The sequence below is a fragment of the Rana temporaria genome, chromosome 8, assembly GCF_905171775.1.
Source record: "Rana temporaria chromosome 8, aRanTem1.1, whole genome shotgun sequence".
Taxonomy (NCBI): domain Eukaryota; kingdom Metazoa; phylum Chordata; class Amphibia; order Anura; family Ranidae; genus Rana; species Rana temporaria.
Window position 1 is genome coordinate 555,187 of NC_053496.1, and position 14,384 is coordinate 569,570.

At 53.6% G+C, this 14,384-nt stretch overlaps 1 protein-coding gene across 1 annotated transcript in view; it reads left to right on the plus strand.

Annotated features, from left to right (window-relative positions):
• The first annotated feature begins 284 nt into the window (after positions 1-284).
• Positions 285-14,384, plus strand: part of LOC120909822 (basement membrane-specific heparan sulfate proteoglycan core protein-like) — a 53,278-nt gene continuing 39,178 nt past the window's right edge. The window contains exons 1-3 of the mRNA XM_040321549.1: positions 285-607; positions 3,499-3,631; positions 8,411-8,619. Coding sequence (XP_040177483.1) covers positions 559-607; positions 3,499-3,631; positions 8,411-8,619 — 391 coding nt within the window. The 5' untranslated portion in view covers positions 285-558. The remainder of the gene's footprint in view (positions 608-3,498; positions 3,632-8,410; positions 8,620-14,384) is intronic.

Genomic DNA, 14,384 nt, shown 5'->3' on the forward strand with positions numbered 1-14,384 from the left:
GCACTGTATTGGGTGACACTGCTGGGGGTAGTAGTCCCTAGGCTGTAGGCAGTGCTCTGGGTGACACTGCTAGGGGTAGTAGTCCCTGGGCTGTAGGCACTGCATTTGGTGACACTGCTGGGGGTAGTAGTCCCTGGGCTGTAGGCACTACATTTGGTGACACTGCTGGGGGTAGTAGTCCCTGGGCTGTAGGCAGTGCATTTGGTGACACTGCTGGGGGAAGTAGTCCCTGGGCTGTAGGCACTGCTCTGGGTGACACTGCTGGGGGTAGTAGTCCCTGGGCTGCAGGCACTGTATTGGGTGACACTGCTGGGGGTAGTAGTCCCTCGGGTCCCCCGTAGGCGATGTCTCTCTCTAGTAAACATCTTTCTCACATTTTCCGGGGCAGTCGGTGATGTGTGAGCAGCAGATGTAGATTTTCCAGTCTCTGGCGGAGTGTCACTTGTCAGCTGCGGGAAGACAGTCAGCACATTGTGCAGGTGACGTGTGACACCCATATATATATATATATAGAGGGGGGAGACGGGTCACACCTGGACACACACCCGGACACACAGCATGGACCTGGACACAGCCGCTCTCCTCCTGCTCTCTGCCCTCTGCACAGGTAAGAAGGACACTCATCATTTTCTGCAATGAGAACTGTCTGTGCTCCCTGTAGCAGCATGTCATGGTGATCCAGCAGCTTCAGCAGCTTCTACAATAATGAGGCTTGTATGCAAATGAGGAGTTCTGATCGCCCCCCCATGTCTATCAGAGACAAAGTGACCCCACCACTGAGGTGACCCTACCTGACAGAACCCCCACCTGACCAATGAGGTGACCCTACCTGACAGAACCCCCCCCCCCCTGACCAATGAGGTGACCCTACCTGACAGAACCCCCCCCCTGACCAATGAGCTGACCCTACCTGACAGAACTCACCCTACCACTGAGGTGACCCTACCTGACAGAACCCCCACCTGACCAATGAGGTGACCCTACCTGACAGAACCCCCCCCCCCCTGACCAATGAGGTGACCCTACCTGACAGAACCCCCACCTGACCAATGAGGTGACCCTACCTGACAGAACCCCCCGACCACTGAGGGTGATCCCCCCCTGATAGAACCCCCCCGACCAATGAGGTGACCCTACCTGACAGAACTCCCCCCCTGACCAATGAGGTGACCCTACCTGACAGAACTCCCCCCTGACCAATGAGGTGACCCTACCTGACAGAACTCCCCCTACCCCCCGACCAATGAGGTGACCCTACCTGACAGAACCCCCCGACCAATGAGGTGACCCTACCTGACAGAACCCCCCGACCAATGAGGTGACCCTACCTGACAGAACCCCCCGACCACTGAGGGTGATCCCCCCCTGACCAATGAGGTGACCCTTCCTGACAGAAATCCCCACCCCCTGACCAATAAAAATAATAACATAGAATAAAAATATATATAGAAAAAAATAGAATAGAAAATAAGGGGATTGAATAGAAAACAAAAGAATAGAATAAAAAATAAAGGAATAGAATAAAAAAAAATAATAGCAGAAAATAGAAAGAATAAAATACAATGCTTAAAATGTCTGGAGAGACACCTGATGGGTGCTTAAAGTTGATGGAGAGAGAAGGTGGAGGTGGAGGGGGGGGGATGGGTTAAAGTGTATTGGGAAATGGTAGAGAGCACTTAAAAATGCCTGGGGAGACAATTGGGGAGATGCGTAAATATTATGGGGGGGGGGGACTTAAAGTTCATAGCGAGAGGAGCTTAATGATCATAGGGAGGCACCGGGGGATGGGTATAGTGTATGGGGGGACACGGGGGGTTAAAGGTTTTGGGGAGATGCTTGGAGGACACTCAACCATTATTAGGAGACACTGGGGGGCACTTAAAGTTTATGGGGAGACACTGCTGCGGGGGGCACCTTAAACTTTAAGTGCCCCCCAGTGTCTCCCCATAAACTTTAGACACCCCTCAGTGTCTCATTATTATTATTATTATATATTTGTACATTTTTTATTTATAAGTGTGCGACAGAGGACAATAACAATTAGTCTTCAATAAGACTCCTATCATTATTATATGTTTTATATGTTGATTGATTGATTTTTGAGCTTAATTAGGCGCCAAATGCCCACTGTGAAGTGAGCGTCTAATATGTTAGTAGTTATGTTAATATGTTAGTATTATTTTTATTATTATACAATTTTTATAGATATTACTATTTTTATTATTATTAATATTATTACTGCACTATTAAAAAAAAAGAAAAAGAATACACAAATAAATAATAATAATAAAACTACTAATATAATAATAGTAATAAGTTAAAATAATACTAATATATTATTAATAATAATAATAATAATAATAATCATAAATATATAATAATAATAATAATAATAATAATAATAATAATAATAAATATATAATAATAATAATAATAATAAATATACAATAATAATAAAACTACTAATATAATAATAAGTTAAAATTATACTAATACAGTAAAACCTTGGTTTGAGAGCAGGACAAGCAAAATATTTTAATACATTTTGGGGCTGATTTACTGAAAATGGAGCGTGCAAAATTTGTTGCAGCTCTGCATAGAAACCAATCAGCTTCCAGGTTTTTTGTCAAAGCTTAATTGAACAAGCTCAGGTTAGAAGCTGATTGGCTACCATGCACAGCTGCACCAGATTTTGCATTCTCCAGTTTTAGTAAATCAACCCCTTTGTCTTGATATACAAGCGGTGTCTCGATATACAAGCGATGTCTTGGTATACAAGCGATGCCTTGATATACAAGCGATGTCTTGGTATACAAGCGGTGTCTTGATATAAGAGCAGCGTCATGTCACAGCTGAGTATAAAAGAGAAGAGAGGCTCCTCCTCTAAGTGTAGCAATCTGGTTACATGTAATGAAGGGACAACATGTGTGACAATTTGGTGTGTAAATTGGGGCAAGCTGGTAGGGGGCCCCAGAACATTGCTTTGCCCAGGGGCCCATGATGCTATTAGGACAGCCCTGCACACAAGATCAATAGACAATACTCTCTACTTGCAATCATATATTGAATGTGTATGACCCCCCCCCCCCCCCCCTCAATAGCGACATCAATTTACGCAGCGCTTTACATCTATTTGTTATTTACATCAGTCCCTGGCCCCAGGAGCTTACAATCTAAGGCCCCTAACTCACATTCACACACATACTAGAGGCCAACATAGACAGGAGCCAATTACCTCCCAGCATGTCTTTGTAGTGTGGGAGGAAACCGGAGTAGCCAGAGGAAACCCACGCAGGCGGCACAGGGAGAACATGCAAACTCCATGCAGTACATGTACAGAATGTTGGGATTGTGTTACATGAGACTGTTAGAGGTCACCGCCGTTACAAAGATTGTACTGATGACTGCAGGGGCCCCAAGGGCCACATGGCAAGCATGAAAAGGGCAGCAGGTTGGGCCCCAGGGTCTGTGATGTCATTCCGTGTTATCCATTCGCAGTGTCCGCTGATCGTGTCATCGGAGGTGTGGGCGGGACGGTCACTCTGCCGTGTCACATGAGACGGGATTTGCTGGAAGCCGCACATCATTCAAAATTCCCGGCAACCTCCATACACTGGAAGAGATACAACAGGTGAGGATCGGCTCTCGTTATTCACCCCGATTCCTGCTGTCTCTGTCGCACCCCGCTTCCTGCTGTCTCTGCCGCACCCCGATTCCTGCTGTCTCTGCCGCACCCCGCTTCCTGCTGTCTCTGCCGCACCCCGTTTTCTGCTGTCTCTGCCGCACCCCGTTTTCTGCTGTCTCTGCCGCACCCCGCTTCCTGCTGTCTCTGCCGCACCCCGCTTCCTGCTGTCTCTGCCGCACCCCGCTTCCTGCTGTCTCTGCCGCACCCCGCTTCCTGCTGTCTCTGCCGCACCCCGCTTCCTGCTGTCTCTGCCGCACCCCGCTTCCTGCTGTCTCTGCCGCACCCCGTTTCCTGCTGTCTCTGCCGCACCCCGTTTCCTGCTGTCTCTGCCGCACCCCGCTTCCTGCTGTCTCTGCCGCACCCCGCTTCCTGCTGTCTCTGCCGCACCCCGTTTCCTGCTGTCTCTGCCGCACCCCGTTTCCTGCTGTCTCTGCCGCACCCCGCTGCATTATTTACCATTTCTCTGAACCCCTTCATCATAACGGTTCACCCCGCCCAACTTCAACACTCGCCATGCCTCTTATCAAATACCTCAGAGTTTCTACTTTCCAAAATGGGGTGATTTGTACTGGGGGGTGTCAGTAGTGCAGTGGACGGTGTCAGTAGAGCAGTGGATGGTGTGAGTAGAGCAGTGGACGGTGTCAGTAGGGCAGTGGATGGTGTCAGTAGAGCAGTGGATGGTGTGAGTAGAGCAGTGGACGGTGTCAGTAGAGCAGTGGATGGTGTGAGTAGAGCAGTGGACGGTGTCAGTAGAGCAGTGGATGGTGTCAGTAGGGCAGTGGATGGTGTCAGTGGGGCAGAGGACGGTGTCAGTAGAGCAGTGGACGGTGTCAGTAGGGCAGTGGACGGTGTCAGTAGGGCAGTGGACGGTGTCAGTAGAGCAGTGGACGGTGTCAGTAGGGCAGTGGATGGTGTCAGTAGGGCAGTGGACGGTGTCAGTAGAGCAGTGGACGGTGTCAGTAGAGCAGTGCATGGTGTCAGTAGTGCAGTGGATGATGTCAGTAGAGCAGTGGACGGTGTCAGTAGGGCAGTGGACGGTGTCAGTAGGGCAGTGGACGGTGTCAGTAGGGCAGTGGATGGTGTCAGTAGAGCAGTGGATGGTGTCAGTAGGGCAGTGGACGGTGTCAGTAGGGCAGTGGACGGTGTCAGTAGGGCAGTGGACGGTGTCAGTAGGGCAGTGGACGGTGTCAGTAGAGCAGTGGACGGTGTCAGTAGAGCAGAGGACGGTGTCAATAGGGCAGTGGATGGTGTGGGTGGGGCAGTGGATGGTGTCAGTAGAGCAGTGGACGGTGTCAGTAGAGCAGTGGACGGTGTCAGTAGAGCAGTGGACGGTGTCAGTAGGGCAGTGGAAGGTGTCAGTAGAGCAGTGGACGGTATCAGTAGAGCAGTGGACGGTGTCAGTAGAGCAGTGGATGGTGTCAGTAGAGCAGTGGATGGTGTCAGTAGTGCAGTGGATGGTGTCAGTAGAGCAGTGGATGGTGTCAGTAGGGCAGTGGACGGTGTCAGTAGGGCAGTGGACGGTGTCAGTAGAGCAGTGGACGGTGTCAGTAGGGCAGAGGACGTGTCAGTAGAGCAGTGGACGGTGTCAGTAGGGCAGAGGACGTGTCAGTAGAGCAGTGGACGGTGTCAGTAGAGCAGTGGACGGTGTCAGTAGGGCAGTGGACGGTGTCAGTAGGGCAGTGGATGGTGTCAGTAGTGCAGTGGATGGTGTCAGTGGGGCAGAGGACGGTGTCAGTAGAGCAGTGGACGGTGTCAGTAGGGCAGTGGAAGGTGTCAGTAGAGCAGTGGACGGTATCAGTAGGGCAGTGGACGGTGTCAGTAGGGCAGTGGATGGTGTCAGTAGTGCAGTGGATGGTGTCAGTGGGGCAGTGGACGGTGTCAGTAGAGCAGTGGATGGTGTCAGTAGAGCAGTGGATGGTGTCAGTAGAGCAGTGGATGGTGTCAGTAGTGCAGTGGATGGTGTCAGTGGGGCAGAGGACGGTGTCAGTAGAGCAGTGGACGGTGTCAGTAGGGCAGAGGACGGTGTCAGTAGAGCAGTGCATGGTGTCAGTAGTGCAGTGGATGATGTCAGTAGAGCAGTGGACGGTGTCAGTAGGGCAGTGGATGGTGTCAGTAGAGCAGTGGATGGTGTCAGTAGGGCAGTGGACGGTGTCAGTAGGGCAGTGGACGGTGTCAGTAGGGCAGTGGACGGTGTCAGTAGGGCAGTGGACGGTGTCAGTAGAGCAGTGGACGGTGTCAGTAGAGCAGAGGACGGTGTCAATAGGGCAGTGGATGGTGTGAGTGGGGCAGTGGATGGTGTCAGTAGAGCAGTGGACGGTGTCAGTAGAGCAGTGGACGGTGTCAGTAGAGCAGTGGACGGTGTCAGTAGGGCAGTGGAAGGTGTCAGTAGAGCAGTGGACGGTATCAGTAGAGCAGTGGACGGTGTCAGTAGAGCAGTGGATGGTGTCAGTAGAGCAGTGGACGGTGTCAGTAGAGCAGAGGACGGTGTCAGTAGAGCAGTGGATGGTGTCAGTAGAGCAGTGGACGGTGTCAGTAGAGCAGTGGACGCTGTCAGTAGGGTAGTGGATGGTGTCAGTAGAGCAGTGGACGGTGTCAGTAGAGCAGTGGACGGTGTCAGTAGGGCAGTGGACGGTGTCAGTAGGGCAGTGGATGGTGTCAGTAGAGCAGTGGATGGTGTCAGTAGAGCAGTGGATGGTGTCAGTAGAGCAGTGGACGGTGTCAGTAGAGCAGTGGACGGTGTCAGTAGGGTAGTGGATGGTGTCAGTAGAGCAGTGGACGGTGTGAGTAGGGCAGAGGACGGTGTCAGTAGAGCAGTGGATGGTGTCAGTAGAGCAGAGGACGGTGTCAGTAGGGCAGTGGACGGTGTCAGTAGTGCAGTGGACGGTGTCAGTAGGGCAGTGGACGGTGTCAGTAGAGCAGTGGACGGTGTCAGTAGAGCAGTGGACGGTGTCAGTAGAGCAGTGGACGGTGTCAGTAGTGCAGTGGACGGTGTCAGTAGGGCAGTGGATGGTGTCAGTAGGGCAGTGGACGGTGTCAGTAGAGCAGTGGACGGTGTCAGTAGGGCAGTGGTCGGTGTCAGTAGGGCAGTGGACGGTGTCAGTAGAGCTGTGGACGGTGTCAGTAGAGCAGAGGACGGTGTCAGTAGGGCAGTGGACGGTGTCAGTAGGGCAGTGGACGGTGTCAGTAGAGCAGTGGACTGTGTCAGTAGAGCAGCGGATGGTGTCAGTAGAGCAGTGGACGGTGTCAGTAGAGCAGGGGACGATGTCAGTAGAGCAGTGGACGGTGTCAGTAGGGCAGTGGACGGTGTCAGTAGAGCAGTGGACGGTGTCAGTAGAGCTGTGGACGGTGTCAGTAGAGCAGTGGACGGTGTCAGTAGAGCAGTGGACGGTGTCAGTAGAGCAGAGGACGGTGTCAGTAGGGCAGTGGTCGGTGTCAGTAGGGCAGTGGACGGTGTCAGTAGAGCAGTGGACAGGGTCAGTAGAGCAGTGGACGGTGTCAGTAGGGCAGTGGACAGGGTCAGTAGAGCAGTGGACGGTGTCAGTAGGGCAGTGGACGGTGTCAGTGGGGCAGAGGACGGTGTCAGTAGGGCAGAGGACGGTGTCAGTAGGGCAGTGGACGGTGTCAGTAGAGCAGTGGACGCTGTCAGTAGGGCAGTGGACGGTGTCAGTAGGGCAGTGGACGGTGTCAGTAGGGCAGTGGATGGTGTCAGTAGAGCAGTGGATGGTGTCAGTAGGGCAGTGGACGGTGTCAGTAGGGCAGTGGATGGTGTCAGTAGGGCAGTGGACGGTGTCAGTAGAGCAGTGGACGGTGTCAGTAGGGCAGTGGGCGGTGTCAGTAGGGCAGTGGGCGGTGTCAGTAGGGCAGTGGATGGTGTCAGTAGGGCAGTGGGCGGTGTCAGTAGGGCAGTGGATGGTGTCAGTAGAGCAGTGGGTGGTGTCAGTAGAGCAGTGATCCCCATTCCTCTTCTCTGCAGCCTCAGCTGCACTGGATGGTGAATGAATGGGAGGAGCTCTGAGCTGAGCGGATGAAGCATAGCAAACACAAGGCTGCACTGCACAGGGTGAATAGGATGTGCCCAGGCACACCCGGCAGACGCCTATGTGAGGGGCGTTGAAGTCAAACTGGGACTTGTAATGTTACAGGTATATGCAGGGATGCTGGCCGATGCAAAAGGTGCATTCTATGCATGAAGGTAAAAACGAAAGCCTTGTGTGTGAAGCTCCCCTCCCCCCAATACTTACCTGAGCCCAATCCCGATCCAGCAATGTGCATGAGAACCTCGGCTCTCCAAGGACTCTCCCTCCTTATTGGTTAAGACAGCAGTGAGATCTATTGGCTCCTGTTCCTGTCAGTCACAGCCAGTGAGCCAATGAAGAGAGAGGGGGGGTGGGACCAAGCCGTGGCTCTCTGTCTGAATGGACACAAAGAGCCGCAGCTCGGGAACAAGCCTATAGCAAGCCACTTCCTCTGGCAGGAGGGAGTGGCCAGGAGTGCCGGCGGGGGACCCAAGAAGAGGAGGATCCGGGCTGCTCTGTGGAAAACCATTACAGAGGAGGGAAGTATAACAATAAAATAAAATGGAAGCCTTTCCCATCACTGGCGCTCTTTTTTTCATTTTCTGTTCCACTTTTGTTTCTTGAACCTCCTGTGACTCTTCCTCCAGATTTCTCGGTGTGATATGAATGGCGCGGTGTTAATGATTGTTTTTTTCTTTTCTGGAATCAGGACGGTGGTCCGGGTGACTCCCGGCGGGATCACATACACGGTTCAATCGGCCATTTCCCGGGCGGCGGTCCCTCAATCTGCCATCCAGAGCGGCGTGTTCTCACTGCAGCTAAAAAATGTGAAAGAAGAGGATTCTGGGATCTATCAGGGAACGGCGCACTATGGGGACAGCAAACTAGTGTGCACCGTGACCCTGAGGACCATGAAAGGTAAGTGCCCATCCCCCAGAAGAGGTCCTTTGGGCCGTTTACTCAATGAGTTCAATCAAATGGAACCAGTTCAGGTTTCCTTTCTCCTGCTGTCCTCAGAGAAGTAAGGACTCCAGTATGGAGTGAGCCGGGGTCACAGCCGGTATGGTGAGCCGGGGTCACAGTCGGTATGGAGAGTCCGGGGTCACAGCCGGTATGGACATTCAGGGGTCACAGCCGGTGTGGACAGTCTGGGGTCACAGTCGGTCTGGTGAGCTGGGTACAGAGCCGGTATGGACAGTCCGGGGTCACAGCCGGTATGGAGAGTTTGGGGTCACAGCCGGTATGGAGAGTTTGGGGTCACAGCCGGTATGGTGAGCCGGGGTCACAGCCGGTATGGGCATTCCGGGGTCACACCTGTTATGGAGAGTTTGGGGTCACAGCCGTTATGGAGAGTTTGGGGTCACAGCCGGTATGGTGAGCCGGGGTCACAGCCAGTATGGTGAGCCGGGGTCACAGCCGGTATGGACAGTTCGGGGTCACAGCCGGTATGGGCATTCCGGGGTCACAGCCGGTATGGAGAGTCCGGGGTCACAGCCGGTATGGACATTCAGGGGTCACAGCCGGTGTGGACAGTCTGGGGTCACAGTCGGTCTGGTGAGCTGGGTACAGAGCCGGTATGGACAGTCCGGGGTCACAGCCGGTATGGAGAGTTTGGGGTCACAGCCGGTATGGTGAGCCGGGGTCACAGCCGGTATGGGCATTCCGGGGTCACACCTGTTATGGAGAGTTTGGGGTCACAGCCGTTATGGAGAGTTTGGGGTCACAGCCGGTATGGTGAGCCGGGGTCACAGCCAGTATGGTGAGCCGGGGTCACAGCCGGTATGGACAGTTCGGGGTCACAGCCGGTATGGGCATTCCGGGGTCACAGCCGGTATGGAGAGTCCGGGGTCACAGCCGGTATGGGCAGTCTGGGGTCACAGCCAGTATGGGCAGTCTGGGGTCACAGCCAGTATGGGCAGTCTGGGGTCACAGCCAGTATGGGCAGTCTGGGGTCACAGCCGGTATGGAGAGTTTGGGGTCACAGCCGGTATGGAGAGTTTGGGGTCACAGCCGGTATGGAGAGTTTGGGGTCACAGCCGTTATGGAGAGTTTGGGGTCACAGCCGTTATGGAGAGTTTGGGGTCACAGCCGGTATGGTGAGCCGGGGTCACAGCCAGTATGGTGAGCCGGGGTCACAGCCGGTGTGGAGAGTCCGGCGGCACAGCCGGTATGGAGAGTCCGGGGTCACAGCCGGTATGGGCAGTCCGGGGGCACAGCCGGTATGGAGAGTCCGGGGTCACAGCCAGTATGGACAGTCCGGGGGCACAGCCGGTATGGAGAGTCCGGGGTCACAGCCAGTATGGACAGTCCGGGGTCACAGGCGGTATAGAGAGTCCGGGGTCACAGCCGGTAGAGAGAGTCTAGGGTCACAGCCGGTAGGGAGAGTCCGGGGTCACAGACGGTAGAGAGAGTCCGGGGTCACAGCCGGTATAGAGAGTCCAGGGTCACAGCCGGTATGGACATTCCGGGGTCACAGCCGGTAGAGAGAGTCCGGGGTCACAGCCGGTATAGAGAGTCCGAGGTCACAGCCGGTATAGAGAGTCCGGGGTCACAGGCGGTATAGAGAGTTGGGGGTCACAGCCGGTATGGACATTCCGGGGTCACAGCCGGTATGGAGAGTCCGGGGTCACAGCCGGTATGGAGAGTCCGGGGTCACAGGCAGTATAGAGAGTCGGGGGTCACAGGCAGTATAGAGAGTCGGGGGTCACAGGCGGTATAGAGAGTCCGGGGTCACAGCCGGTATGGAGAGTCCGGGGTCACAGCCGGTAGAGAGAGTCCGGGGTCACAGCCGGTATGGAGAGTCCGGGGTCACAGTTGGTATAGAGAGTCCGGGGTCACAGGGGGTATGAACTGTCCGGGGTCACAGCCGGTATGGACACTTCGGGGTCACAGGGGGTATGAACTGTCCGGGGTCACAGGGGGTATAGAGAGTCCGGGGTCACAGCCGGTAGAGAGAGTCCGGGGTCACAGGAGGTATGAACATTTTGGGGTCACAGTCGGTAGAGAGAGTCCGGGGTCACCCTTGTACCTTCATCCCGACACAGTCCTGTGGACGCACACAGAGAGAGGAAATGCATGTGTCAGGAATCAGGGAAATGTATTATGTGAAATAGAAAGAAGTGATACATTGTTGCAGTCAGAGATATCGGCTCCCTCATTGCGGGGAACATGGCGGCTGTTGGCCCAATCCGGATGCTTTCCGATAAACCGACAGAAATTCTGTGCCGCTCTTTCACACTGGCAGCCGAGGGGTGGTACAAACAGGCCGCTGAGCCGCCAGAAATCTGGCATTACCGCCTGAGAGGGGGCAGAAAACACTTTTTTTTTACTGGGACTGCAGAATACTACAGGCGGCACCACTTGCCAAACTAAAACTAGCCTATTGAAATCAATGAGGACAGTGCAACTGGGAGCCAAAAGCAGTGTAAACAGACCTCAATAGCACCTCCTGAATGCTTGCCAGCTGCTGCTATACTGCCCTTTGAAAAGCAATCTACCATGGATCGCTTTTCAGAGGGTGGTAAGATTATTGCCAATGTAAAAGACACTGCAGGTTACCACGCGGTGTTGCTAGGCAGGTCACCACGCGGTGTTGCTAGGCAGGGCACGGCAGGTCACCACGCTGTGTTGCTAGGCAGGTCACTACGCGGCGTTGCTAGGCAGGTCACCACGCGGTGTTGCTAGGCGGGTCACCACGCGGTGTTGCTAGGCAGGTCACCTCGCGGTGTTGCTAGGCAGGGCACGGCAGGTCACCACGCGGCGTTGCTAGGCAGGTCACCACGCGGCGTTGCTAGGCAGGTCACCACGCGGTGTTGCTAGGCGGGTCACCACGCGGTGTTGCTAGGCAGGTCACCACGTGGTGTTGCTAGGCAGGGCACGGCAGGTCACCACGCGGTGTTGCTAGGCAGGGCACTGCAAGTCACCACGCGCTGTTGCTAGGCAGGTCACCACGTGGTGTTGCTAGGCAGGGCACGGCAGGTCACCATGCGGCGTTGCTAGGCAGGTCACCATGCGGCGTTGCTAGGCAGGTCACCATGCGGCGTTGCTAGGCAGGTCACCACGTGGCGTTGCTAGGCAGGTCACCACACGGCGTTGCTAGGCAGGTCACCAAGCGGCGTTGCTAGGCAGGGCACCCCTCGGCGTTGCTAGGCAGGGCACCCCGCGGCGTTGCTAGGCAGGGCACCCCTCGGCGTTGCTAGGCAGGTCACGGCAGTGCTGACACTCGGATGGAAAGTAACTTTCAATTATAAATAAAGAATGGGAACTAAGGAGCTTTTCCTGCGTCTGGTGTGGACGGCCCCTCACCTCGGATACGGAACGCTGACATATGATTGGTGGGTGGGTGGACCCTTTGTATGAGTTATATATAGACGGTGCCATGGCGCACGGCGGTGACATGTGGCTCAGTGGGCACATTACTGTGGGATGTACGGGATTCATGCGATAGTGAAAGGGGGGGGAGGGGGGGTACGCATGTTATACTGGAAACACTGAGCCACCCGGCCCGTCCACCGTCCTCTACACTCATCTCTACCATCCGCACCACATCACCACGGCCTAGGCTGGTGCCATACTAGTCACCGATAATAATAGAACGAGATAAGACGCACGCCGCGCTCCCCCCCACCCCCCCATACATCCTGTTATTGTCGGATGTGTGTTGGGGGCTCCACTGACTCACATGGGGGGGGGGGGGGATTGTGCAAACTGCGTGAGACATCAAAGATCTGGCAGGGGACGGGGGTCCCTGGGGGTGGGGGTGGGGTGGGGGGGGTTGCTTCACAATTTCCTAATGTCAAAGAAATGAACCGAAAATGTAAAGGGGGAGGGGAGGGGGAGAGGAAAAAATAGACGCAGGTGGGAAACACGTTCTGCGAGATAATAATCAGCGCGGGGGTCTCGGGTTCATCATGATACATTGTATGGAAGGGGAGAAACAATGTAACCAGAAGGGATCATGTGACATGATGATGCAGTAGCTGTGAGATTGGGGGGGGGTGGGGGATAACAAGTAGCGGGGCATTTACAATAAGCAGCGCCACTTCAAAGTGTCATTTTTTTTTTTTTTTTTCAAATAACAATTTTTATTGATCATATCAATCAGCAAATGAAAGAAGAAAAGGATAAAAGAGATGAGAGAGTGAAAAAGGAAGAAGGACTAGGAAGGGGATAAATGGGGAGGGTCTAGGGGGAAAAAATAGGGGCTCGGCCTCCGGCTCATGGCGGATTCTCCCGGCGGTGCCACTCCCCCCCCCCCCCCCCCGGACCTCATCGTCCATTTTCAGCCTATCCTGAAGTCTAGCCGCCATTTTTTTTCCATAAGTTCCATGGGCCAGATTCTCAGAAGAGTTACGACGGTGTAACTCAGGAAACTTCATCGTATTTCTCTTTTTTGACCCGCGTATCTATGCGAGTGATTCCTAGAGTCATTTTCGCATAGATACGCTGTAGATCCGACATGTGTAAGTCACTTACACTGTCAGATCCTAAATGTAATTCGCCGCCGGCCGCTAGGTGGCGTTTACGTTCAGGTCTCATTTGTTTATGCAAATGAGCCTGATACGCCGATTCACGAACAAAATCGCGTCGCGTAACCGTCGCTTACGTCGTTTGCGTAAGCGTAAGGTTACCCCTGCTATATGAGGGGTAACCTTTACGCCAGTCCCACGTATGCCATGTTAAGTATGGCGTCGGGTCCGCGTCGTCTTTTCCCGTCGGTTACGTCGTTTCCCTAAGTCGTTCTTGAATACGACTTTACGTCAATGACGCACACGTCGGCGTCATTGACGTTTTCCGCCGAGAACTGGAGCATGCGCACTGGGCTATTTTTAGCCCGGCGCATGCGCAGTTCGATCGGAACGGGGGCGCGCTTAATTTAAATATAAGCCGCCCCCTTGGATATACGCGGGGATACGCCGGGCCAATTACACTCCGCCTCCGCAAACTACGGAGCAAGTGTTTGGGGAATATGGCACTTGCTCCTGTAAGTTGGGGCGGCGTAGTGTAAATGGCTTACGCTATGGCCGCGGGAAAAGTACGAGAATCTGGCCCTAAGTCTTCTTCCTGGGAGGGTGGGGAGCGCCGTTTACAGTGGGGGTGACCAGCGCTCGGGCAGCTGGCAGTTTGTGTCTGAGCAGTTTTTTTTTTGGGAGAACTGCAGAGATGTTAACCCCTCGCTTACTGGGCACATATACCCCCTTCCTGCCCAGGCGAAATCTCAGCTTCCGGCACTGCGTCGCTTTAACTGACAATTGCGCGGTCGTGCGACGTGGCTCCCAAACAAAATTGGCGTCCTTTTTTTTCCCCCCACAAATAGAGATTTCTTTTGGTGGTATTTGATCACCTCTGCGGGTTTTATTTTTTGCGCAATAAACAAAAATAGAGCGACGATATTGAAACAAATTCCAAAAATTTTTACTTTTTGCTATAATAAATATCCCCAATTTTTTTTTTTTTTAACTATTTTTTTTCTCAGTTTAGGCCGATACATCTTCTACATATTTTTGGTAAAAAAAAAAAAAAAAAAAAAAAAAAAAGCAATAAGCGTATAGTGACTGGTTTGCGCAAAAGTTATAGGCCCAGATTCTCGTCCAGCGGCGTAATTTCGTGTGGGCGTAACGTATACGCTTTACGTTACGCCTCCGCAACTTAGACGGGCAAGTGCTGTATTCTCAAAGCACTTG